Source organism: Solenopsis invicta, chromosome 11, assembly GCF_016802725.1.
Source record: "Solenopsis invicta isolate M01_SB chromosome 11, UNIL_Sinv_3.0, whole genome shotgun sequence".
NCBI lineage: Eukaryota > Metazoa > Arthropoda > Insecta > Hymenoptera > Formicidae > Solenopsis > Solenopsis invicta.
The window spans coordinates 4,288,694-4,316,111 of NC_052674.1; the positions used below are offsets into that span (position 1 = coordinate 4,288,694).

Consider the following 27,418-nt stretch of genomic DNA (forward strand, 5'->3'; position numbering starts at 1 on the left):
CTTAGTTTTTCTAAAAAAACAAATGCAGGATATACGAATAATCTCATCGTGTGCACAGAGAGTTAAAACGTCAAAAAAAAAAAAAAAAAAAAAATCCGTACGTTAAGTTGAATTTATTTTATTATATATTAAAGAATAGCTTTGTGATCTCGATTGAAGGTCTCGCCAATTTAACATAGTTTTGCTTCCATCGACCATCTGCCAGTCGTTTTGAATGCGTGGCTTAAGAAATTTTAGAAAAAAAAAAGAAAATTAGCAGAAAACACACTGACCTTGAGCAGGTTTCGGAAGTACGGACTGCAGGCCGAAAGGACGATCTTGTGTGCGGTAAAGCTGCAGCTGTCGCAGGCGAGCGTGACGTCGACAAAGTCCTCCACATCTCTCAGCTGACGTACAGAGCTGAGGATGCTCGATTGAAAGTCGTTCCATCGAAGAGAGTATTGCTGCTCTCCGCCGGTCGATGAGGACGAAGAAGCCGCCATGGCGTCCGTCCCCTTGGGAATCACGATCCGCGGTGCTATCGTGCTCGCACACCTCGTCACTCTACCCTCAGACTACCACTTCACCGATCACCAGTCTCTCTCAGTTCACACTCACGCTTCCGTTCTCGATTCCTCGTAGGAACCCCCTCGAATCGCGCCGGAATTTACGCTAGGATTAAGTTACAACGAATGACCTGTGACCGTACTGCAATTGTTCGATGCTTCGTCACACAGATACCGCTTACGCAATAGCCGTTGTCAGAAGTGAAAGCCAACAAATGAAAGGTAAACGCCCAAATAAAAGTAGGTATAGGGGAAACTTCGCGTACACCACGTTGAAGAATTTCATAGTACTTGGGTCATGATAGAAGTGGCACCTGGGAGCGCGTGGTGAAACGACGGACTGAGACCACAAAACGATAGAAGATAGAAGAGTGCGTACGCTTGACGAGAGGCGCTTTTTGCTTATTTTGATGATTCGCGGTTGGCGTCCTCTACTGTTTGTTTGAAAGTGCGGCAATCTCCTGCTAGCTACAAGCAAACAAATAGCGACCACGTATGCGTATAAAGTAAACAAATAGAGCATTCTTTGATCGACTTTCTTTTGTCTCTTTTGTCTCAACAGATCGAAACTCTTGCAATATCGACCATACGCAGATAATTATTTCGAACACATTTTTTTTTGTGAAATTAAAACGTTTCTTTATAGTCTTAAATTAATATTAATATTTAATTTAATTATTATTTAAAATTGAGCGTTAAAAAAGTTTTTGTTTCAATATACTACGTATGACGAATACTATCAGAATTTCGATGGAAAATCGATAAAATCTATTTCTTTACTTTGTATTGTATTTTCAACTATATACAATTTTTTTAATATTTATAATTTATACGTAATTAAATCGTATCAAATCTTTTTTTCTTTCTAAGTATGATAAACATAAATTCTTGATTCTAATTTATAATTCTTTAGAAATGTAAAATATATTTAAGATAGTGATTAAGACTGGTTTATTATAATTTACGTACTGCGCACAATATTATTGATAATTCATGTATATAGGTTGATGAAATTTTTATGCAGTTCCCGGGAATCAAAGATTACATTTTTAATGATTACTGACTGGCCAATTGTCCATGAAAATTTAAATATGTAATTCGTAACGAACGCATTATGCGTTACATTTTTAATACTGGATTCATTGGAGACGATTAAAATTTAAATTTTAATGCGCCATTCGTAATGAACAAATTAGGTATTATGTTGCCAATGTAAAACTCGCCGCTAATGGAATTGTTCAATCGACCTTAGCGTGCGCAATCGTCCGACGTAAAATATTTTTACATTTATTTCGTTAACCTTTCGTTAGCAATTCCCCTACCCGTTGTTTATGCCGAAATCATAAAAGCCACGTAAATTTCAATAAAAATAGGGACCCTTTGGGTATTATTATGTTCGTTCAAACGTGAAGTTCATGACATTTAAAAAAGTTAATATTCAAATTGATAAGAACGTTTAAACCACCTTTGATCTCTGTTCATAGAATCAAGAAGTGATTTCTTTCAATTTCTTCCAATTATTTTAATAATAAATTATTAATATACTCAACAATGTTTATTACAACTTATGTATAATTTATTAAATGAAAAAGATACATGATAAAGTTGATAAAAAATCAGATTATATTTCCATTATATTATAAATTTTCATTAATAAAATATTTAATAATTTATAACAACACTCGTACGGATCTACAAATAAAGATTTTTTTCATAAAAAATTTATTTCAAGAATAACTTATATAAAAAACTAATTGACACATTTATGTCAAAACGTTAAATAATTAGGAAATTCAAAACTAAAAGATGATAAAAATTTTTCTATTCTCTATACAGATTGTTGAAATAAATAATAATAATAATAATGAAATACCTTAGAGATGTCCAGTGATGAACTTTTTAGATGTTTCTTCTTTAGTTTGACAGTACCAAATGGTATTAGATACTGCAGTACGAAAGTGTAATATCTACTGAATAGTTCCCCGAAATTGAAGTATTTGGCTACTTTTTTTTTATTTTGATTATTTGGGCGTTGCTCATATAATTGATAATCAGATACTTCTCGAGGAACTATTTGCATTACGCCATCCCGGTTTCTGGTTTGTAAGCTGTTAACAAAATGTAATAGCAATATTATTTCTTTAATAATTTTTAATGTGATGGAGATGATATGAGACAGAAAATCATATGTTTAAACAAGGTTAGAAATAATGGAAATAGTTGTAACGCCGTTTTCGTTATTTTTTATGTCTGTAAAGGTAATGGTAATATCGTCACATTTTTACAATAACGGTAACGAATTTAGACATTATTTTATCGTTACTTTAATTTCCGTTATTCTTACACCTATTCAATAAATTGCGCGTTGATCTCTCATTAATCGTGTGATTGGATAGAGATATTCTGATACAGTACTTTGGGCTACATTCCGATAGCCACTGTCAGCATTGAATAATTTACGTATATACGATAGATTTTTCGTACTGGCAGTGATTATTGGAATGCATTCTTAATAATGACATTAATATTAAAAAAAAAGTTTAATCTAAAATCTTATAAAAATGAACATACTAAAAAATAAAGAACTAATAAAATTATTACATAATATAAAGAAAAGCATTTAACAATTATTATAAAATAATGTAATTTTAAAATCTAATGGCTTATTATAGCATTACAAAAAAATAACCAACCGTTACTGTGTAATTAACGGTTGTCTTTTTAACGTAATATTTCCAACCCTGTGTTCAAATATCGATTCTTCGCTCGAACACTCTCACTAACTCTTTAACAATTTCGAGAATTTAACAATATTTATTAAATATCGATTCGTTTGTCATGGGACTGATATATCTATTGACAGATATATTGATATATGATATTGGTAAAGAGAGAGAGAGAGAGATTGATAGATATGATTGATATATATCTATTAATGACAGAAAGTCATATATTCAAATATCAATTCATATCAATTCATTTATCATACAATAGTGATGTATCTATTGGCCTATCTCTCTTCTTATTTTATTTTTAATATTGTTTTATAGTAATAACTATCATAAAATGATTTTAGCAATGACAATCATTTTATGATAGTCATTACTATCTCTTTTCATTTCTTGTGGTATATTTTTATTTTATTTTATTTTTTTATAGTGTATATAAATATTTACCCTGATAGAAATAAATCTTCTCTTTTTCTCTCGCCCCCTCTTAATGTTTAACTCTTCCTCGGAGACGTCAGTGTATATCACTTTTTCGCGCATACCGAAATGCTTGCACCTTCTGCCCTTCTGCGTCGCGGTCGACGCGTCAGTCCGACATCCAATGACGGAAAATGAGCCTACAAAGGTTCTCCTTCGCTCTTTTATCCTTGATACTAATGACAAAAACACTTTGTCTTATCCTGGTATGCTTGCTTACCATTCCACTTCCGGCTTTTATTCACTTTTTACTTTTCATTTCTTTCTCTTTTCGTTTATCTCTTCTGTTTTCTGACTGCACACTCTTCTTTCCTGTAAATGCAATTAATATAAATTAAATAACTTGGATTTGATGCCAATAATTTACACAGAGGTATGCATTACTGATTCTTGAACAACTAAATTTTGAACTTGTGTATTTTAACATGAATTATAAAGACGATTGTTCAACGATTAAGGCACCAATTAGGAATTATTACTTTTTATCATTAAATGTTGGTAACAAAATGAATAAAGAATTTGATATATTGAATAATCCTCTGATTTATTTATTTTTGCATACGAATAGAGATATAATGCTAAGACGATTAAATGAGGATAAGAAAGAGAGAGAGAAAGAGAGAGAGAATCGTATTGTATTTTCTCTTTTTTTTATGTTTGGATTATTAATAAAAGTTTTATTTAAAAATCGAAAGAATGACGATCGAAGGAAAAATTTGTGCAGCGTAATGCTTAATATACAATTCATGACTAATATATATATTTCTTAGTCTCATTGAGAAAAATGTTTTGGATATACGAACAAAATGCATTCTGAATTTTTTATTATCGCGATTGAATTTCTGATTATTTCGATATTTTATAGCTAAAATGTGTAATGGATTTAGCAATTAGCAACTTTTGTTTTGACCTTTCTAATTGAATTTACCAGATTTCCAATTTAGCAGATCAATCAAGCAGATTTGTATATAAATGAATATATTATATACCAATATCAACCGGTCTATTCGCAAAAATACTTTGCAACGGAATCTTCTGAACATCATTCGGTTTATTGCCGTTTTATCTGTGTGTCGGTCTTCACCAGACCGAAATGTCCTACGGGACTCTTGATTTTTCACAACTTTTACAAGCGTCGCGAACACTTAATGTTCAGTTGGATGCACACACATTATACTTCTTCTCTGTGATATACGGCCGATAACGGTACGACTGTGAGCAAGGCTTATAGGCCTGTAATCGACTAAATAAACAATTTAAAAGATTTTTAGCGGAATTGTTTCGCAGGATTCGTTTAATGAATACTGATTGACTGGAGGAACACTTATGTTAGCGTGCCATTTTGTTGTATATTTATGACATTTGTTGAATAATATAAAAATTTTATACTCATAATTGAACTTATATATTTTTCTTGTGTAGTTTGATTTTTATGCGGTTAAAAATAATTTGAGAAAATATTTGTATTCTTAATAGAAAATGTTTTAAAAGTCTGTGAAATTTTTGTAAATATTCCAATTTTTTAATACCATGTCATATATCAATTTTAAAAAATTTAGATTTTACATAACACAAACCTTTAAATTAGAATTACTTTCAACTACATGTATACATCAAGCATGTATTAATTGTGTGTGAAAAGAATTTTTTCTAACGAAGTTTTTTTAACCGCGTGCGTGTACCTTACGATCATTATTATCGGCCGATTGTCCATTGAGATTTTATTAACTTGCGTCATACACGGAAGAACCATCGTAAAGTTATTTTTTTATTTACCAGCACTTCTAATTATAAATCACTCGACTTTTACGATCGGTAGTAAACATTTCTTTCTATTGTACATCGATAAAGGTATAAATAAGCGCAATGGCCGACGATCTTCTCCGTACTTCTCAGTTTACTTATCGCGCGTTATCATTACAAGACAGATATTCAATCTAACATCTGCCTCACTAATGTATTTATTTACACATGCATGTACAAGATTCTAATGATTTTCTATTGATAATCTATCGATCGAACAAAATTTCTTGCCATTATGATATAATATTTTTTACAATCGTTAAATAACCTATTTATTAAATATTAAATATTTCATAAGCAATAAATGATGTATAATAAAATATATGCTTGCGAGTTAAAAAATTACAAAAATTTAAGCACAATAATAAAAACATAATAACACTGCATTATGAGCATAATAATAACAGTAATAATAATAATAATAATAATAATAATAATAATTTAGTAACAGTAACAATAATTCTAATAAAGATATTTTTAATTGTGTATATAAAGTACATACACATAATTTGCATTTGCATATTCGTAAATTTTATATATATTGAATAATATAATAAATATGATGGATACAAAGTAAAAGATTAGCAATACTAATGGAGCGATAATTTTAGTTTAAAAGGAAAGAAAGGGAGATAGAAAAAAAAGAATTAATATTTTGGAAATTGACGAAGCAGAGGCATACCTAAATTTTCGATAGCCTGTACTAAAATCTTCATTTCATATAATATAAAATAATAGAAAAATTGATCGTGTTATTCAACTTATGCATTTGCGACAGAGTTAGGGAATAACAAAAAAATTTCTAACTCTTGTCGAAAGATGTAAAATCTTAATGAGCGACTGTACTTTATGTGTTAGCGTTTCATTCATAAGCCGCAGATAAATATGGAATTTATATACCATTCACACAAGATGCATAATAGTTTTGCCAACTCTTTCTCTCGAGTTTTACATTTCACCAATTTAATTTCCATTAAAAATGAACTCCATGACATCGCGCTTATCGGCCGGTGGTTATCAGAGAAATGTAAAGCTTGATCGTGTTTTCCCGCACAATGTACGATCGCCTTCGCCACTTTAATTACGAAAATAGCTCGATCTCTCTGATAGCAACCGCGTTGTTTCGCGTTTCCGCATATATGGTAACGCTTTATAAACAAGCTGCCGAGATATCGCGAAGTAACATATGAGCATGTAGTCTGAAAAAAGCTGTGCGACTACGTACGTAATGCAATTACGACGTACGTGTCGGGAATTAAAAGTGTATAAATCGCAGTGATTACGTGATTACGAAACGTATAATGACTTCGAAAGCGCCCGATAGCCACCGATTGGGGATCAAAGCAAAGCGTGGAAAATAATGATAATTGACAATCATACGAGTAGATGTCAGTGAATGCTGCATAAAAGATATGCTTTCAATATCGATCGCAAAATTCTGCGGAGGGGCAATCGATAAATTGCCCATAGTCATATGCTTAAAATCATATTATTTCATGATCATTGCATCGAGTACAAACACGTTAGTACAAAGTGTTATTGTAATTAAAAAATTTGCATGACAAATAATTATAACGTAGCTGCATTAACTTCTCTTGAAACAAATTTGATATCTGTTAATACTGTGTTTTATTGAAGGTTTAAAAAAAAAATCAAAAATATAAATTTATAAAATTGTATATTCCTAGTATTTAGATTTGTACAAAGTAAAAAAAACTTAATACAGACAATTGTATTTGTTGAAATGTCGTTTAAGCACCTAGCAGTTAAAACAATAATATATGGAGCATATCAAAAGTACGCCCGCGAGCAATCACATATTATGAAACTGATGCAATGATCACGATTTCGCAAGAGCGTAGCTAGAAAGCGTTACAGCCTGCGGAACGCGCCTTATCTATCTTTCCTTCTACGACCGAACTCGAATGTGCATTTCTCTCGATCGGTGGTTTACTCTTTTCATAGCGGAATGAGCCAAAGCTCGAGAGACACGCTAATCGCAATTGATACCGCGAACATTTATCTTCGCATCGTCAACCATGTGTTTAATTCGGTGCAATCATGTGTGAGAATCGAGAATAAAACAATAGCAATTAAGTATCCAGGAATTCGATTTCTCGGAATGCAGTTGGCTTGAATATGTACGCATACACCTTCTAGTCGAAAATAAAACTCGAGATTATGTAATTTTAAAGGCATAACATTTATTATTGCAAAAGAGATGTTAGCTTCATCTCTCTGTTGATGTTTATTGCTGCAATTATTGTTATTAACTTTCTCTTATTTCAGTTTTATTAAAAATATGAATCTGAAAATTCTGATTTTTAATTTAAATTTAATAGAATTGAGAATTCTTGATTTCTTTTTTTATTTAACTTGAGAGAATTAAAATTTAATCTCCTTCAAAGTTATGCACGTAAACACTTTAATTAAAATTACGTGTAATTATAAAATAATATTACTCTTCATGAAAAGAAAAAGTAATTTTTTTTATGCGAAAATGACTTATTTGCCGAGTATTTGAATAAAACCCTTACTATTTGGTTCGTATGTTTTTCGCGCACGTATTTACTGACTTGCGAATGTGTAAAATCGCAACCGCGAGAACGTAAAACAGAGCATGCCACGCGCGGCAACGTGTGCTGCAGGCATTCCATTGTACCGTATGAATGAACTACGTCGTCCGGGAATACATTTCGGCTGATCGATCGGTGTCCAAACTGTTCTCAGTACAGTATCGAAGCGCCAAAATATAATTCCAGCATTTATTAATGAAAAGTTGATGAAAAGTGCGAATAACGCACTCTAAATTATATTAATAATTTTGAAATATTACTTTGCTTTAAATTGAAATATATATGTATACATATAGAGCCTTTATTAAAAATATTAAGCACCTTATATTTTAAAAATATTTTTGACTAGAGGGATTTAAATCAAAATTAAAATATAATTACTTTTCCTTAACTTTTGTTTCAAGACTTTTGTTTGTTGTCCTTTAAACTTATGTATAACGCCAGTAATTAAAATACGAATAATATAAATAAAAGAATTCCAGCTAAACGAAAAAAATAAAGATGCATAATAATTTTGGCCAAACTGTATATCTTTTGTGTGTGTGTGTGTGTGTGTGTGTGTGTGTGTGTGTGTGTGTGTGTGTGTGTGTGTGTGTGTGTGTGTGTGTGTGTGTGTGTGTGTGTGTGTGGGTGTGGGTGTGTATAAATAAATAGATTAATAAGTGAATAATTTGGCTTAGTGTACTGTAGGAGATTACATTTTCTTTAAGTAATTAATAAGTAGAGAAAAAAGAACAGAGAGTAGTCATGAAAAATTAATTAGAATAAATTACGAAACAAATATTGAATTAACTGGAGCACAATGAGATTAAATAATATAAAATAGAGAAAAGAGAATATAAAGAAAAGAAAAAATAAAGAGAAAAAAAATGTCAAAAGAACGAACTAATACGAGATTATATCTCATTGTCTTTAAAATTATATTAAAAAATGTATTTAGATTATAATTGCCTTCTCATATATAAAGTATTATAGATTAAAATGATATATGTTTTACATTAATACATAAATTACTTTATCACTTATTTATCTGTTTGAATATTTCTGTAATTATGTTTTATATCTTCTTTCAAGTTTCCTTCTTTTTTTTCCTCTATCTTTCATTATACATTCTAATTAAACAGAATTAAATTGCTTTTTTGATCCTCATTTTGATAGTTCTGCATATTTTAGATACTATTTAGTATTTTATGCTTAATAAGTGTACCATCTTTTCTTTCTCTAACGATACATTTTTAGAAAATTTATCAAAGAAAAAGATAATAACTTTTTGGCAAGAGGAAGATAGTATACTTTATCTATGTGAGATATATATAAATTTAATTTTTTGGTTTTTTCATAACATAGATCAATGAGATCGATTATTATACTAAAATTATTATACTATAATAAAATATTTTATTTACATAATCACTTGTATAAACTTCGGTCTCTTCCAGCTCATTAAAAAAAAGTGTATCTAAATTGTCGCAGTTTACTGCTATTCACAATAAACTGTTAAATAATTGAAATTATTCTCTAAAAATTACTGAACATAAGAAAATTTTGACGCCATTTTTTGATTAATGTTTTTGGCAATACATTGAGACTACTTTTTACATATAAAAATTATATTGAGTCGTAAGGGACTGTTTAAATATATTTTTGCTTTACATATGGACTCTTATTTATATCCTTATATTATATTTATAATTATTTTTCTTATTTTCTGTATTATTTGATATAATTTTGAGAATCTAAATTATTTATTGGTTTAAAATATTGTATCTGTAATAGTGCCGATCTGGAATATATATGAATGAAAAAAAGTGATAAATCTATAATTTAAACGGTATTGAGTATATTAATTTTACGATTTGTTTAGATTTCAAGATCAAGCAGTAAATAATTGTGCGCAACATCGAACGTTTGATTAATAACATTGCTTAGAATCAATTACGGTAAATTTATTATTTTTAGCTGAAAAGTTAGAGATCTCGAGTACCCATCCGCTTTTTCTGCCCGGCCAACGGCGCTTTGCATATCATTGTGTACGACGTGCGTACACAAAGAAATATTCCACACGCGCAAAAAAAAGCCTGCGATCTGCATTTGTCGTTAGGAATGATCGATGAACCCGGTGGCATAGCCCGGGGAGCTGCCATTAACGCAGCCGTTTTTTGCGCGCACGTACGAGCGAGTACGCTTGCAGTGACAATGCCGCGATTCTCCTTGCGGAATTTTTGTGCGATTTACCCGGCGAAAATCGGCTGATCCGCCGCGTAAGAAATAACGAAATCGACGAATGAGCACCGCGAAAGAGTCATTTGCAATTTAATCCCTCATACATTATTTATCACCCTTAACGATCGTCGTCGTTTCTCTTACGCTTTTCAGGAATAATCTGTTTTCGCGATTCAGCTCTGACAATGGCAGTATAAAAACAAATAGACAAATATATTGGACGAATTAATTTGTTTTCGTATTCTTTTGCCGCATGATTAAACGACTTTTATATTCTTTCTGATATTTGCTATCACGCGTAAAAGAGTGAGAGAGAAAAAGAGACTCGATTTCAATTCTTTATAATTTATTATTATCTCTTTAACATTTTTAATATTTTTATTCGTCAACCTTTGTACAACTATTTAAACTTTCCTTCTTCTTCTTAAATATTATTCATTTGAAGGTATCCGTGCGGGTGCATAATTCCATAAATCACTTCTGTGCATTTATTCAATTTCATTTTGCACTTTTATTCATACACATGCACCAAGGAAAAATCTTTAAAACGGCTTATGAGTTTTCACAGGGACAATTTGCATGCATTATCAGTGATGATGCTTCCGGGAATTATTTCCTTTAGTGATTATTTTAATAGTGCCAAAGGTTGGCTCGTGAATGGAAAGAAAATTGTGAATGGGGAAACTTATCGGCAACGACAGTTTTCAATAGTTTTCAATGATGTCACAAATAAATAAAGCTAAATCTCCGTTTTGCGGAGTTATCCGCACTTCCCGAGTCAGACGCACGTATGAATAATTTGCACGTAAAATTTTATGCGACGCAATGGCCACCCGTTTTATTAACGCACATCGGACATGATTATATTGGTGAGACGAATCCGCCCGGGCCAATAATTGAATGACGATCGCTCAGATAACATAATAATAAGTCAACTATTACACCAACGTCATCGCCACTATAACAACAATAACAACACCGTCATTACCATCGTGAACGATACCAGTGGCCGGATGACTTTCATCTTCCAACGTATGCACGCATCGTTGCACTGGAACGAATGCGGCCGTACGTCCGTGTGACGATCCAGGCACGTAAGTGTGTGGTAATTTCGGGAGATAATAGCGTCCCGGTTAATTGGAGCCTTTCGTGTACAGATGCGCGCTGATTGAATATCGACGAAGAGATCGTAGTAATTATCCTGAGCAATTCATTTCAGGATTGACTCCGGGAATACGTTGGAATATCAAGAGAAAGATTTCTCACGTAATGAAAGATGCCAGCGAGAGAAATTTAAGGTTTTTTGAATTGTTTGATATAGATTTGAAAGAGAATTGCCAAATTTTTATATTTTTTAACCAACTTAAACCTTTAAGAAGTAGATAAAGTTTGATATACGTGAAAAATAAATATGGTTAACATTTTAAAACATTGCGTAAATCGTTAAGTTAATATTTATAAGTTATAGGCATCCATTTAGACTTTAAAATTAGGATTGGGAAAGTTTATTTTTTAATTAAATTAATTTAAAGAAACTAGCTTATAAAATTAATTTAGTTATGTAAAATTTGCACGGACGAAAAACTAATTTTGTTAAAATTAAATTGCGTTAGGATTAAATTAACTGAAATTAAATTAAAAGTTAATTTTAAAATTGTATTAAATTAGAATGTCGTAATTTTTCAAAGTTAAATTAAATCCAAATAACAGAACAATAATAATATGTATCATTAAACAAATTTAATATTTTATGTGTAAATGAAATTTATATGAAATAACAAAGAAACATTATTTTTTTTACATTGCAATGTATTTTTTTTTAATTGTTTTCTTTGATGTAGATAAATTTTTATCTTGGGAGAGAAAAGTTAATAAGTTAAAGTTTATGCATTTCAAAAATAACTAGTTAAAGTTTAAAATTAACTTATTTAAAATGAACTAAGTTTAATTAAAAGTTATTAACTTTTTAACTTTATTATTTAACTTTTAACTTTTTAACTAGTTCCCCAACCCTGTTCAAAGTAAGTACGTCAGTTACCATTCGGTTTTATATAATGTTATTTTATTCTGAAGAAAAATATGATCTCAGCCAGATTTTAAACCTTAGCTTTTTCATTTTCGCGGCGGACATTGTATCATTCAACTATTATGGTTTAAAACGTGCAAGATGTTTGTGATTCACAAGATAGTAATAAGCCGACGAACAGCTCGATAATGGAAAATAATAAATTTATTTATCCTGAAAGAAAAGTTAAATTAAATTAACTCGCACTATCTCGTGAAGATATAAAATTGAAATGAAAGTTAAGGCTGCAATATTATTATTAGCATATATTAAAATAACAATTTCATCAGCCCGGAGATTTTTATCGTAACGCGCCGTGCACCGTAATTTTTGTTCAGAAAGAGAGTCCAAGTTCACACACTGCACGATAAGCCAGATCGTTAAGACGCTGTATGCGCAAGGGCGCATATATAGGTGCGGTATTAATTTATTTTATGCGCACCCGCGTGCACCGGCTCACGCACATGCGACGGCGCACGCGTTTCCTGATCGCACAGTATAAACGCCAGGTTGACGACCTTTTAATAACTTCGTGCGTTCTCGCTCCGCGGATCGGATGTGGATCTCATATCGGCCAATTAGGAGACGTTTAGTAATGAGGATACCGATGAGATCTCGATGGATCAGCCGACGGATCGGTCGATACTCGACGAAGGTGAATCACGTGACCGGAAATGGCATTGTAGACAAATTCGTTGCACTACACGTGATATCGCTTCCGGAAGAGAAATGATATGCACGATCCGCTATCAACACCTATCAGTGAAAGATCAAGAGATCCCGGCGCGAGAATCTTAAAATGCGGTGGAAATTATTTAAATGTGCAAATTAAAATTTTTTTTTGTATAATTATTAATGTTTTGTTTGTAATGAAAGTTAAAAATTTCTATTAGCGCGCGCGACTCCGTAAGTAATCATCACGGACTCTTTACGCTTAGCTATTCGCTAAGTACAGGCATAACATAACGACGCATATAAACTGCACCTCGAGCGCAAGCAAGGTAAATGCAGGGACATCTTAAATATTCCACGTAGACGATGAACCTTGACGTGACGAACATTATCAAATACGGCATCACACTTGACATGTTAACATTAGCTGCTATACTCGACACGTTTGCCTGTGATATCGGTCTAAAGACACAGTTAATAATCAGGACATTACGTTTTAAAAGATCTGTTTTATTACTTGCGCATTAAGCTCTTATCGAGATTATAAATATGCAACGTAAGAATACGTAGCAAAAACAAGGAAAACAAGAAAAAATAGCTGCGTGTAGAACTAGGATCATTTAAAACGAAAACAATATTAAATGGCGGAAAAAAAAATTAATAGTCAAAGAGATACACGTTATTTGTAGAAAATATTACTTATCTTAAAAGAAATAATTTTTACGGTATTTTAGCCCGCTCTTCTGCATTGAATCTTTGTATTGCCGTTTAGATTGTAAGCATTGACGAAACAGAGGAACATTATGACGTAGCGCATTGGCTCACACACGAATGTAAATAATATCGCTCTTATCGCGCCACTTCGTTTTATGTAATGTGGGACGCGTTATCAGCTAGTCTGCTGCAGAATGCTGCATTTTTATCTCGAAATAGAGAGATTTGCGAAGAACGAGCGGATTCTGACGGGGGGAAGGAGGAGGAGGAGGGGGGAGAGAGAAGGCAGAAGCGTGACAGATCTGAATTAAGATCGATTACGAGGCGTGCGCGTTACCGCGAGCGCGTCGAGACGAGCAATTTATCAACGGATGCGTGTTTACACGCGACCGTCGCGACGCTCTCGCATTTCGCATTTACTACATGCCACCGTATTTACCGCGCATTTACTACGTTGTAAGCTGACGGTAGCTGCGCGCTTTAATTCACCGCCTCCACCCACCGTCGCCAACAATCCATGTTCGACATCCGTTATTCCTATTGTTTTATTCGTGAGAATCGACACGATTTATTTGGGTGAGAAGAGTTTTTGCGCTCGCGACCTACGATCGCATGAATTGTGACGCATGCGATTTGTAAACCAACATAGAAGACATGAACGAAATAATTTGTAACGAACATTTGTAAAGAAATATTACTATTTATTTTAGTAATAAAAGTCTTAATAATAATACCTTTTGTCTTTACAGATTTTATCGTTGTTTGAAATGAGGTCATGCAATGTTTAAATAGTCAATGTTGTCTCTTATTAATAAATATGTAGTATATTTCTCTTGAAGTATTCAGTTATCTCGCAAAAAATCATTTGTTTGCATCTTAGTGTTTATTCGCTTACAATTAAAATTATTCGTGGTACGTATTAAAAAAAAAACTTATTAAATAAAATAGAAATTATTCGTATATGATATATAAAAAGTTAGCAAAAAAGATAAGAGATATATTGATTTAAATATGTTACGAAGTAAATACTTCTATCAGGAAAATTGTTGAATTCACAAAATTTAAGTATTCACTGTAAAGTAAAGTAATAAAATCGATGATCACGACGCGATAATCATAAATATGTTTGCCTTCAAAGTATTTTTTGTTTTTTAAGTAGAATTTATTACGCTTACTACGATAGTCTCAAGGTGAAGTGATTGGCTAATTTCGGCGGTTAAGTAACATGATCGATGAATAATTTTATCGATGCATACAAATAACTTTATAAAAATTTCATCAAATTTATAAATTTGTTTTGAACATAAAAAAAAGTTGATGTACAGAACGTGTTTATAATTGTTAATTCCGTTATTGAGCATCTATAAAAATTAATTATTCATGTATAATTAATGTTAAGAGATTTTAAATTTCCTTCTTGAGAAATAAACGCAAAATTGCATTAATACTCTCTATTTAAATTTTGAACGATATATATATATATATATATATATATATATATAAAATTAAGAGCCGCGTTTCTCTCACTTGCGAATCGGCTGCGGCAGCAATTGCAAGAAAGTCGCGCTCGATCTCTGGAATTCCAGTCGAATGTCCATTTATGCACGCACATGCACTCACGCGCAATTACTCGCGAGCATAAGCGGGCTGCTGATATACCCGGAATAGATCAAGACGAGTGGAGATTGGGTACATATCACGGCAGGTATGCCGCGAATTCGAGGTGTGGCACTGGTCGCCTATCTTCCCTCGTCTCTCACGAGGGAAATCCACTTCTCCTCGTTGGCTTTCGTCGGCTGCCCACTCGAGGAGAGGAGTATTGTGAGGCAATTAGAATCGCATGTAGATTCATCGATGGCGTACGCCACTGTCTCCATTCCTGACATTCTCGTCGCTCTTTCTCTCTCTCTCTCTCTCTCTCTCTCTCTCTCTCTCTCTCTCTCTCTCTCTCTCTCTCTCTCTCTCTCTCTCTCTCCTCGGACTGACGCACTCGAGCAGCTTTGAACAAAATCTTAAACGAACGAGAAATTAAATTCTCACGCGCACGATGTAAATTCTGATTACGATGAAATCTTCTCACACGGTAATAGAATTAATAAGAAGGACCTTAAAAGGAAGGATGTGAAAATATGTTTATTAAATTGCAAATTGAGGCCGAAACACTATTTCGGCTCACCGAGGATATCTCATGCGTCATGTACAGTTAATTTAATGTCAAAGGCAATTGAGAGATTTTCTCTGTTACAAATTCAACTGTTATTCACTATTAATACTTTGTAATCACGATAAAAAATGTGATCGACATATGATCGAATGTATTATTCAACAATTTAATCTGAATTATATTTAACATTTTTTCTTATTTGAAAAAAAAAGAAACGAGCGTGACGTTACTTATACGACGAGGAAACGAGCGGAAGCTAATGCGAAGTAGTTAATTGCATAATAAAGGAAATCGGAATTACCTCATGCCGAGGACGGCGCGTGTATCATGATATGCACATCGTCATTTGCATTCACTTAAGCACCAATGCTTTTTGCACGTGGCCTTTGCGCGCACTATTGGCAAAGAGTACAAAGTCGTTTATTGCACATGGAGTAGTACTGGATATTAATTGGCGTGATTCGACGTGTCAACAGTTTTTCCTTGGTATAAAAATGTTCCCGCGTTGCATAAACTGCGCCGTTATATCATGTACGACCCTCGGCGGTGCAGGTGCGAAATAAAGAACTCGGTACAATAGCCAAAAACGCGTGTGACAAGCAAGAGAGGAAGACACGGGACACGAGGGGAGTTAGAAGGCTTCAGAAACATGTCGCTCTCACGATCATGAAGCAAATGTGCATTTCGCATAATATAACGGCGATGAATAATCAGTTTTATTACGTTCATGTACCGTTTAATGTAAAAATTAAGATTAACATCTCTTTAAATAAATTTTACATTTTTTGATAAAGTTGTTATAAACTAAAATAATAAAATAAAAGTTTTTAGAAACGTTGCTTGTAATGTGAACTTAAACTATTTATGTAATAAAATCTTTAAACCGCCACTCTCCTTTACTCGCGCTGTTTTTTTTTTAATTTTTTATTTATCGATGAATCTTTTATAAAATTACTTAACAAACATTTATCTTTATTATTAATAGCAATAATAAAATTACTATTATTACTACCATTATTATTATAGCAAATTACGATATCTCAATATATCTGTGATTTTATGCGATCGAGTAAAAAGAACCACACGTGGTTACAATGACGTGGAATTTATCGGTTTCGCGGTAGATCGAAAGTGAAAACGCATATTCATATAGTGGGTGCGCAGCGAGTGCATTTTACAGAAAACGCACATGTCCACGTCCGGGAAATCCTATAACGAGGCTCGTATTACGGCCCTTTCATGTACTGCATTCGTCGATGGGTACGAGTATGGGTATGAGTATGCATGTATATACATGCGTATACATGCGAGAGAATAGTGTACGAAAGATACAAACGAAAAATGTGAAACGTCGAGGGAGAAAAAGCAGGACGTACTCGTATTACAGGGAAGACCTCGTATTACAGGACTCTCCACGAATAATTATCAGCGTAATACAACAGAAACAATTCTTACCAAGATTAAAAAGTGCGATTAAATTTTACAAAGAAATTACATTTATCTTTATGATAGAGAATGCAAACAGAAAGAAAGTATTGATTGATTACTTTTTCAATTAATGTAACAAAATTAATAAAAATTTAACAAATTATTTTTGTAAATTTTATTTAAAAGAATATTAAAATAATGGTTAATTATACTTGTGTTGTAAAATATTTTAGAGTTATATGTTTAAATTTTTCGCCATAATGTTATTATTTAATGGGGCTACAATATGTGCGAGTTTAATATTATTATTAATTATGAATAAAAGTAATTTTAACATATTATAATACAAAAAATTATTATAATGCAAAAATTGTAAAAAAAAGGATTATCAGAAGCACTCAAAATATAAATGCAGTATTAATTCCTGGCATTTTATTATAGCTTTAATGACTTTTAAATCTAATTACGTATGCATGTAGTTAACATACTTTTATTATAAGTTATTCCAACTTTATTGTGCTACAATTTTTTTTAAGAATATTATCTTAGTAGCCATTATTCAGATATTGATTTTATAACAATCTTGTTATTATATAAAATTGTTATTTTATAACAATTATGGCGAAAAAATATATAAAATAACTTAATTGCGTCAAAGTAAACGATTACATAAAGTACATCAAGAATACAGCTACTCTTCGTATAAAAAAAGTTGCATGTGACATTTTAAAAGAACGAGACAACAGCAATAATGCTATTGCGATGCTTAATCTTAAAAAAAAAAGTAGCTGTAGCTTTTTTGGCAAAACAACTTTAATGGCAAAAATATGTAAAGATGTACGTATGTGCATAAAGTAAATGATTAAGCCATACAGTTTAATAAAGCGAAAATAGTGACAAAAAGGATTGCAAAAATAGATTGGGATATTCCAATAAAAAAAAAACACACACACACAGTAAACAACATGACATTGTTTTACATGCTGTTCACATGCTCGCATGTATTTAAGTACATAAATTATATTTGGCAGTAATAAGATTTTGAAAAACTTGTTTACGCATTAGTAGAAATACGCAACGAACAATCGGTTTAAAATATTGTGTGAAATTCGTTTATATTCCCGCAAATATAATTGGGCGCTATACCGTTGGTTACTTTTGAAATGCGTTGTAATGGTTTCGAGGCGCGGTAACGAAGGCATACGTACGTTGCCGTAGGGTAAGCATTTCGTTTGTGCCGAAAATAAACATCCTGGCAGCCACTTCTTTTCACGACCCCTCCGACAAGGAAATTCATCTTGCTTTCTTGGGGTAAATTCTCAAAACGTTAGAATTTGCACAGACTGTACTGCGAAATAAGATGGCAATCTCTCTTTGAAAGAATTTGCTAAAAGGTTACTCGTTTATTTAGCAATAACTTTCTGCTTTGAAAAATTGATAAAATTTTAAGTTAAATAAATATTTTTATTTACGTATTATCCTTGAAGTACAGGGAATAATAAAACAAATTTTACATTGACAATTATTGATATAATAGGTTTTTATTAATGATAAACAAAGAAAGGTTTAACCATAGTTCAAAATGAATTGCATGGTCGAATTATTTGAAGAGATTTGGAAACATTTAAATTTTTAATTTAAATGACTTATAGTTTAAACGGAATGTGCTGGATTCAATTGCAATGCATTGGATTAAACTAATGCATTGGATTCAATACGTTAAGTTCCAATTGGAACGTATTCCAATTCCAATATACGAAATTTATGATAAAATTGTTTGAGTAATTCGCTGTACGTCAAAAAATTAGATTATTTTAGGAAAAATTGCTAATTAATAAGCAATTATTTTTTCTCTCGTAATACAGTACGTGGCGTAAGGAAATTTTTACAAAAAAGTCCGGTTTAATCTTTTTAAGTGCTGAATACTTTTAACGAATAAATCTTACGTGCGTGAAATGTTTTATTTACCTATATTTTTCAGAGAGTGAGAAAGAGTGAAGGAAAGAGAGAAAGAGAGAGACAGATTGTATTTATTAGTTTCGTTTATTCTTAAGGCCGGACGTATCTACAGATCTATACTGAAAGGGTTAAAAATCAAATTGGTTAATTTAAACGAGAGTATCTAAAGAGTAAAAGATTTATCAAACACATCAAAGCAATATCCAAATAATACAAATGCAAAGTAAAAATCCACAGAGCAGTGTCGCGTTATAAATTATTAATTAAATATGAAGAATTTTAACTTTGTCGCGCAGCAGCGGAATAACTGCTAAGTCAGCGAACGCATCCGGTACTGAGAATAGTGGCATTGTGCTCGCCATTACGTCGTCCCGGCTTAAAAGCATATAAAAGTACGTTCACGTATACCTGGGACCCAGATGAAGCAAATCTTCGGACCATTAATAATATTGCCGGCGCAATTATCGGGCCAGCTGCCGCGTTTCCTTAGGGTCCCTTTTAGTCCGAAGCAGGTACCAAGTTAGAACCTATTGCTCAACGAGTGCATATGTGTACTATATGTATACCAGGTATACTACGTACGCTACGCCTCTGGAACTCAGTCTGAAAGATATATATCTTCTTGTCTCATTGCGGTTGCCCGCCCTAATGTTCCGAGAAAGCCGTGCTAGTTAGATGAGAGGCGGACTAGCGAAACTAACGCTAGAGTTCGTCTATGTCTAAGAATTTAGACACCTTTGATTTTGGAAAGCAATATGACGGCAAGTATAGTGTACGCTATAGCGACATCTAATAAAATATTTATTTAAAATATAGATCTGTTTTGTTAAATAATGATATTATTATGATCATGTGTTAATTATTAATTAAGTTGTCAAATGTTTTTTAATAAATATTTTTTTGCAAATACGAAAAGTATCTGATTACCAATATATTTAATACATTGATATTAAAACGAAAAGTTATATTTTTAATTATATAAATATTAAGATATAATGTATTTATAGTTAAAATACATTTTTAAGAATTAATGAATAATTTTATTGCTTCAATGCAGAAAAAGATATATTTTTGCATAAAGGAAAGATATATTTTTCTATAGCACATAAAATATTTTAATAAAAAAGCTAAATTTTAAGAAATGTATCATAATAAATTTATATGTAAAATTAGTATATTAAGTTAAATTTAAAAAAGTTTTAGAATTTTTGACAAATTAATTCTGTAAACGTTGATTCTGCCATCTTAGATTCACTACACTACTACAAAGTAGACTAACCAGTCAAACAGTCGAAGATATTTGAACCCTTCAAATCTTACCTGAGAATCTCTCAGGTAAGAGTTTATTTTGAAGCTAGAACAACATCAGGTCGATATAGGAGGTACAAGTCTTCAGCAAGATGAATAGATATCCAATGAGAAAAAGAATGAATTTGAAACGATCTTCCCACAAGAAAAAGCATATCCAATAAGGAACAAGAAGAAGGAATTCAACCTAAACCTTTGAAAATGCACAGAGAGTGTTGAATAAGTATAAAACAAATTATTAAGCAGAAAGTATTAGATGTAGATGTTGATCTGGTCCATTACAACTAAGAGAAATGGTACCTTTGATGATAATCATTCTTATTTTACGTTTTCAAAAATAGCAATAATTAATTTTGGTTAATATATATTAATAATATCACTAATAATAATACACTGAAGTCATGGGTAAAGTGTAATCTTATACTTTCTATTAGAGGTGTGTTAATAATTTGAAATTAAATCGAATCAAATCACCTAGAAGATTAGATTTATCAGTATAATACTTATTATCTACAATATCAATTATAAAGTTTTACTTAGCACGTGATTTTTTTGTAATTATTTTTTTTTAATTCTTGCAATTAATTTTCTTTATTAAACAGGATATGGTAACATCATTGAAAATACCTTATTACATTTAATGTAAATTTTGGAAAATTTGATTCCAATTCAATTTGAATCAAGGAGATTTGGTTCAATTCGATTCAACCGCATAAATACTTGATTGGACTACTTTCCATACGTCACATTAGTATTGTTCGTAATAAATGCACAAAGAAAATACGAAAATTGACACGAAATCCTAATTGTATAATCCTAAATTCCAGCATTGGTCCGCGCATCGCAATCCCAATATGGGTCTATCGATTTATCTCGCGACTATAAACAATATTGGCATTTGCTAATTCAATGATTGAAATTAAATCATTCAAATAATGCCTGCCGCTGCAAATCACGCAACGCTATCACGTCCCTTCCACCACTTACGCCAGATTATAGTTCGATATCCGGCAGTCCCTCAACAACGGCTCGGCATATATCATCGGCAAAGTTTGCCCACCGACAATTACCCTCCTCTTCCACCTACTCCCGCTCCCTCCCCCCCTCCTCCACCCCCGATTCCCACCATCGGACCGTGACGAATGTATGTACATCATCTCGCGGCCGCAATCTCGTGCCCGTCGATTCATTAATTAATCGCTGGACACACATACAGAGACCGCGTGTTCGCGCACGGTGGCAATTACCGGCGCATTGTCGCGCATAAATCATTAGCAAACGCGTCGCTTCCATAATTCGGTTAATTTGCAGTGTTTTTGCCGACGCTAGGTGTCATGTAACGCGCCGCGACGTTCCCCACCACGCGCTTCCTCTTATCTTAATTATCTTGTTTAAACCGGCCATAATTTGCGTTACAATGACGGGATTGATTGGCGTCACGCATCATTTCGGCGAGATGATTTGCTGTATTAACCGGACGAATTAAATTGGACGCTTAAATAATTTATGCAGCAAATGATTGTTGGAAACAAGTTAAATTAATAAATCAATGTGATTTTATCAAAATCTTTGTTAGCCGCGATAACGTTACGTGAAATTTTAAATAATAAATTATTATTAGAGCGACGAGAAACATCGATGGCGCCTTATCTAAATTGATGTACTGTAACTCATCACTTTTATCATTTGGTATTCAAAATAATAATATTTAATTAGCTAACTGAAAGATTATCGCCGGGGATAATTAATAATTATATAAAATGAGTAATATCAGCGCAATGCAAAATTTACGTTAATTTGATGTCCAATGTGCAATTTTTTACAAATAATTTTCGATTCCAATGCACTATGCCAATAATAAATGAATACATATAATAAATATCGTCATTATCTTTCGCTGTTATTAAATAAATTTCAAACAAGGAAGTTGCTAAATTACGTTCGCGGCTTAATTGAATCGCGCAAATGATAAAATCGATATCTTATCAGAGGTGATATAAGCTCATAGGGTTTCGAGTAACTAAATTCACCGTTTCCGTCATGTGACAAGCAAAAGAATTACATTTTTTAACAATTGAACCAATTAACTAATGCTATTTATACTTAACGGAAATTAAATTTAAATAATCAAAAAATCTGTTGTTATCAAGCGACATTTCAGCAGTGGAATGATTAAGTTTTTCCCAGTTTGAGGTACGTTTTAGTAAATAAAGAATGAAAAAATTAAATTCAACGTTTGAATTAAATTTTCGTAAATCGAAATTTCGAAGGAGATGCAGCCATGTCGAAGAACCGAATAAACATTTGCATGTTTACGGATGGTACGTTCTTTATTTTCTAGCCGCACTTTCGATAACAACGGGATTAAATTCCGTACGTGCGTCGATAATCTGAAGATAAGGCAATGCGCGACGTAACGACTACACGCGCTTCAAATCGTCGACCGCTCTCGTTTCTTATTGACGTACTCCGATGAATGTAGCGATTGGATTACAAATTGGCTCAGTTAACCCTCGTCAATGTAGGCGTCTTTCGAACTCACTTTTAAATTTACATGAATGTCACGACGCAAGCACGAAAATGCACGCGATATTGTTCAATGTGAGCGACTTTGATATTAGTTATTAGTAATGTGTTAACGTACGGTAAAAATATGTTCCTCATTACTGTTATTGTTGAAACGTGATATATTTACAATTTACATTTTTTTTTGCTTGAAATGTAAACGTTCCGCTGGAACATTTTACTCAAAGAATAAGATATCTAGGCCCCGAATATTTCAAATGTGTTGCATAGTTAAATCTTTATTATAACAATAAAATAAAAACGGGAGTCGTGAAATATGTGATGTGGAGTGATAAGATAGCAGAAAAGTCATGGAATACTAATGTCATGAATAGTATTTTTAATTATTTAGAAAATTACAAATTAATTCCTAGATCTTATACGTTAATAAGTTTCACAGAACAAAATTTTATGAGCATTTTTATAAAATGTATTTTATTTGAAGAAAAAATAAATTTTTTAAAATAATTTGGCATATCTCATATAATTTGTGTTGAAGTAAAGAGTAACCGTTAAAATTACTTTGTTACAGTCTATTTAGACGTTGTAGGATGATTACCGGTCATTAGTGTTGGCTGCGTTTTTATAAAAGCTGAATTTCAGTTTTGCAGATAACAGCGATTTTTACATTTGTGTAGTTTCTACATAATTTTTAAAATATGTTAGATATTAATTTTTTAACTCGAGCTCGAAAGCCTTGAATGTGGTTTTTAAATAATGTAATGGAACTTAATGTGTACCGTAATACAAATTCGGCATATAAAGTTACATCAAGTAGTGAGAAGGGTCGTGAGATGGTCGAGAACTATTTGCATTACGAGCGTGTAAGACCGCCCTTGCGACTTTACAACCTCATAGTGGACGTTGCATAATGCTTGCCAGCAGTAAAAGAATTATTTAAAAGTTACTTTTTAAGTCAAAAAAATTATTTAAAAAAATTATTTTTTCTTCAAGTAAAATACAATTTTCTAAGATGTACATGAAACCTTGTTCTGTTGCACTTATTATATTAATGTATAAGATCCACGAAAAATCATTAATTTATAATTTTTTTAATAATTAAAAGTGCTTTTTATGACATTAGTTATTTATATTCCATGACATCCTACTATCTCATAAACGCATCTTTTTTTCTTCTTCAGTAAATTGTAAATTACATTCATTTCCGGTAAACTTTTATTTATAAGGTAATTAGTAAAACTTTATGGCGAGAACAAATTAGTGTTAATAAGAATCGTGTTGCGTTAATATTTATTAAGTTATTAAAAAAAAACAAAACGGGTTTTTTTTTATTAACTTCTTTCTTTTTTTGTACTATAAAAGTGCCTATAAAATCATTATTATATAAAATTAATACAGTTCTTTTTAAAATGTAATTACATAATCCAATTATTGCAATGATCATGTAAATATTCTTCAAATTTTTATGTAACGTTTCACGGTAAATAAGTAGCTAAATAGTATTCGTTTTTCAAGTAAAGATGCTATCATGTTTTTTATCTTTCCAAAATTGCTCCTGTATTTTACCGGCGCTTCCGTTATACCCGGTACACACGCTCGTGCGAGCGTAATCTCAAAGAACGATTATTCCGACTCTCATACATAACGAACGTTCGGTCGTGACTATCAGCTTATCGCGACGCGTGTGAGTCAGTCATTAATAAAAGGGTGGCCATGCACACCGTGAAAAGCTTAGAGCCGAGGGTTCGTATCGATCAAATAACCATCGGCCGCCATGTGCGAAGACGCGGAACGAGGGGTCTCGCTCCTTAACTAGTATCGCGCCGTGGTGATTTTCGCTAATCCTTCAAAACGTAATAACAAGTTCACGGAATAAACTTTCGACGAAGCAAAAATGAAACGATAAAACAATATCTTGTTTTATTGAAAGGAGAATTTTACAAGGAGTATAAACGCCGCATTGTTACACGATAGCCACGGATGAGTTGTAAATATTCAAACGATTTATTCTCGGCATGTTGTTGAACAGTATTAAAACTGACAGCGCGAATGGACTGTAATTAAAGCAACAAAGTCAACTTCGAACCTTTAATTGCGAGAGAATTCCGTATTCTCCAAAACGCGCGCGTTTATCGTTGTAACGTTGTAACTCTCTCGTTCTACGGGATATCCTCTTTAAGCATCCGTAACGTAAACGTACCTGATGATCAACAAACCCGCATCGCGTAAATAAAAAGAAAACGACAGATATTTAACAGGCACAAGACGATAGAATAAATAAATTGCGCGCGTGATAATAGATACGATGTCCAATCGCGTCCGGAAGAATATTTATTTTTTTTATGAACGCGAGCTCTCTCTGGCATATAAATGCTCGACTACAGCGCTATGAAACTTGGGTCGATCCGTTTGACCTCCCTCCCCCCTTTCTCTCCCTCGATATACGCGCATACATTACCGGATAATACACGTGCGTACATTAATTACGCGGATGGGCCGCGAGTTCTCTCTCTCCCATCCTCTCCTCTCTCTTTCTTTCTCTTTCTGCGCCACTCTCTCTTTCCTTCCTTTCTTCTCCCTTTCGCGTCCAGGAAGCCGCGTATCGAATTTATCAAAAACACGACGGGAAGCCCGTGGGATGATAGGAGAAAGTGAACGCGACCAACGCGAAGCTCTCGTGTATCTATGATGCCGAATGATGCTGCGTTTCTCGTTATTACGTTTAGAAATCCTTACTCCCACGGATTTCATTCCGGACAGATTAATCGACGGCGACAAGCGCTGTAGCGGCGGAAAGCGATGGAGAAAGAGAAAAAGTGAAAGAGTATGGGGGAAAGAAAGAGGGAGAAGGAACCGCGCGCATTTGTCCGAGGTGTCGTATTTATAAATCCGCGTAACTCGCGCGACCGGCTTCGCGTATTATTATTGAAGCACCGTTTCCCGCATTGCACAGCAGCAATTCGGTATACCAAGTATGACTGCTTACGTTACTATCGTACGGCATAAGTTAGAAGAATGTAAGGCTTTAACCCTCGCAATTGACCCAACTGCACGTGTAAAGAGTGGCGTAACTGTTACGCAAATGATTGAAAATAATAACAATGTGTCATTACAATTCGCATTGAATTACCAGAATTGAATAATGTATCAGGCACGATTGGAATTATTGAATACGTGCGTGATATTCTTTTCGGCGATATCGGGTGACAATGGTAGAAGGATTATCATATCTCGCGCGTGATGCACAGATGGGAATGAGCATCAAATAACGAACAGTTTGACGAGCTCCGTGTAACGAGTGATACAAATATACTATAATGTAAGTTATAAAAGGAGTACAACCCAGTTCTAGAAAACCTTGTTTTGCGTATGGAGCGAGTATAGTCTACTATTATTATCGTGAGTAATAATAGCGAACTGCAGCTGTTCGTCGATGTACATAAACGCGTATTCTAAAATGTCGCAATGCGATTTTCGCAAATTGAATGTGGTAATCGCATTCATCGAGCCTAAGGTAAAAGGCTGCTTATGCTCAATTAAAATGTGTGTCGAGGGATTATGCACGAAATAGTCATCCATAAATTCACGAAATTTTCGAATGCCAAATCGATCATTCTTACCCGTTAAACTTGTGATTGATAACGACTGTCATTTTGATGCGAAATTCTAGTATATTTTGACTGACACGCCGACACAGAAAGGCAAGTAATTAATTACACTGAATGACAGCAGATGAATGAGATTGGAAAGTGAATAAGATTTTAAATAAAATTTGCACACAGCTTCCCCTTTTTATTAATTCTCCCATGATTTCTGTGGAAATGTGCGTTTACACACACACACACACACGCACACACACATCAAATTATCACATTTCTCTCTAATGCAAATCTCTCTTAAGTTCAGTTTTCTCATTTAATCCAACAAATTCATGTTTATTAATTATAATTATTTTTTTGCTTAGTGTAAATTAAGTGTCGTGCACATAATTATTACATTATTTTAATAAATGTATCATGACTGCTCTATTAACCTTTAACAACAACTTACTATCATTGCTAATTATTATTATTGTTGTCAATAATTAATTCGTTTATTTGAAAAATTTGGCTATGTGTCTTGTAATAAAAAGCAAAGCATCTAAAATGTGCAGTACGTGACGCATCATGAGATAATGTATGAAAGGGTCCCCGTGTTAGACTACGGTTTAGGTTTCTACGCATTTGTTC

General features: G+C 32.8%; 1 protein-coding gene across 5 annotated transcripts in view; it reads right to left on the reverse strand.

Annotated features, from left to right (window-relative positions):
* Nucleotides 1–27,418, reverse strand: part of LOC105194674 (protein abrupt) — a 90,764-nt gene that overhangs the window by 58,648 nt on the left and 4,698 nt on the right. For 4 of the 5 annotated variants that reach the window (XM_011159723.3, XM_039454876.1, XM_026130882.2 and 1 more), the window contains exons 2-4: nt 3,722–4,063; nt 2,419–2,653; nt 273–1,013 (exon numbers count right to left, since the gene is read on the reverse strand). In XM_011159723.3, the coding sequence (XP_011158025.1) occupies nt 273–482 (210 nt within the window). In that variant the 5' untranslated portion in view covers nt 483–1,013; nt 2,419–2,653; nt 3,722–4,063. The remainder of the gene's footprint in view (nt 1–272; nt 1,014–2,418; nt 2,654–3,721; nt 4,064–27,418) is intronic. The other variant, XM_011159721.3, reaches the window with a different exon arrangement.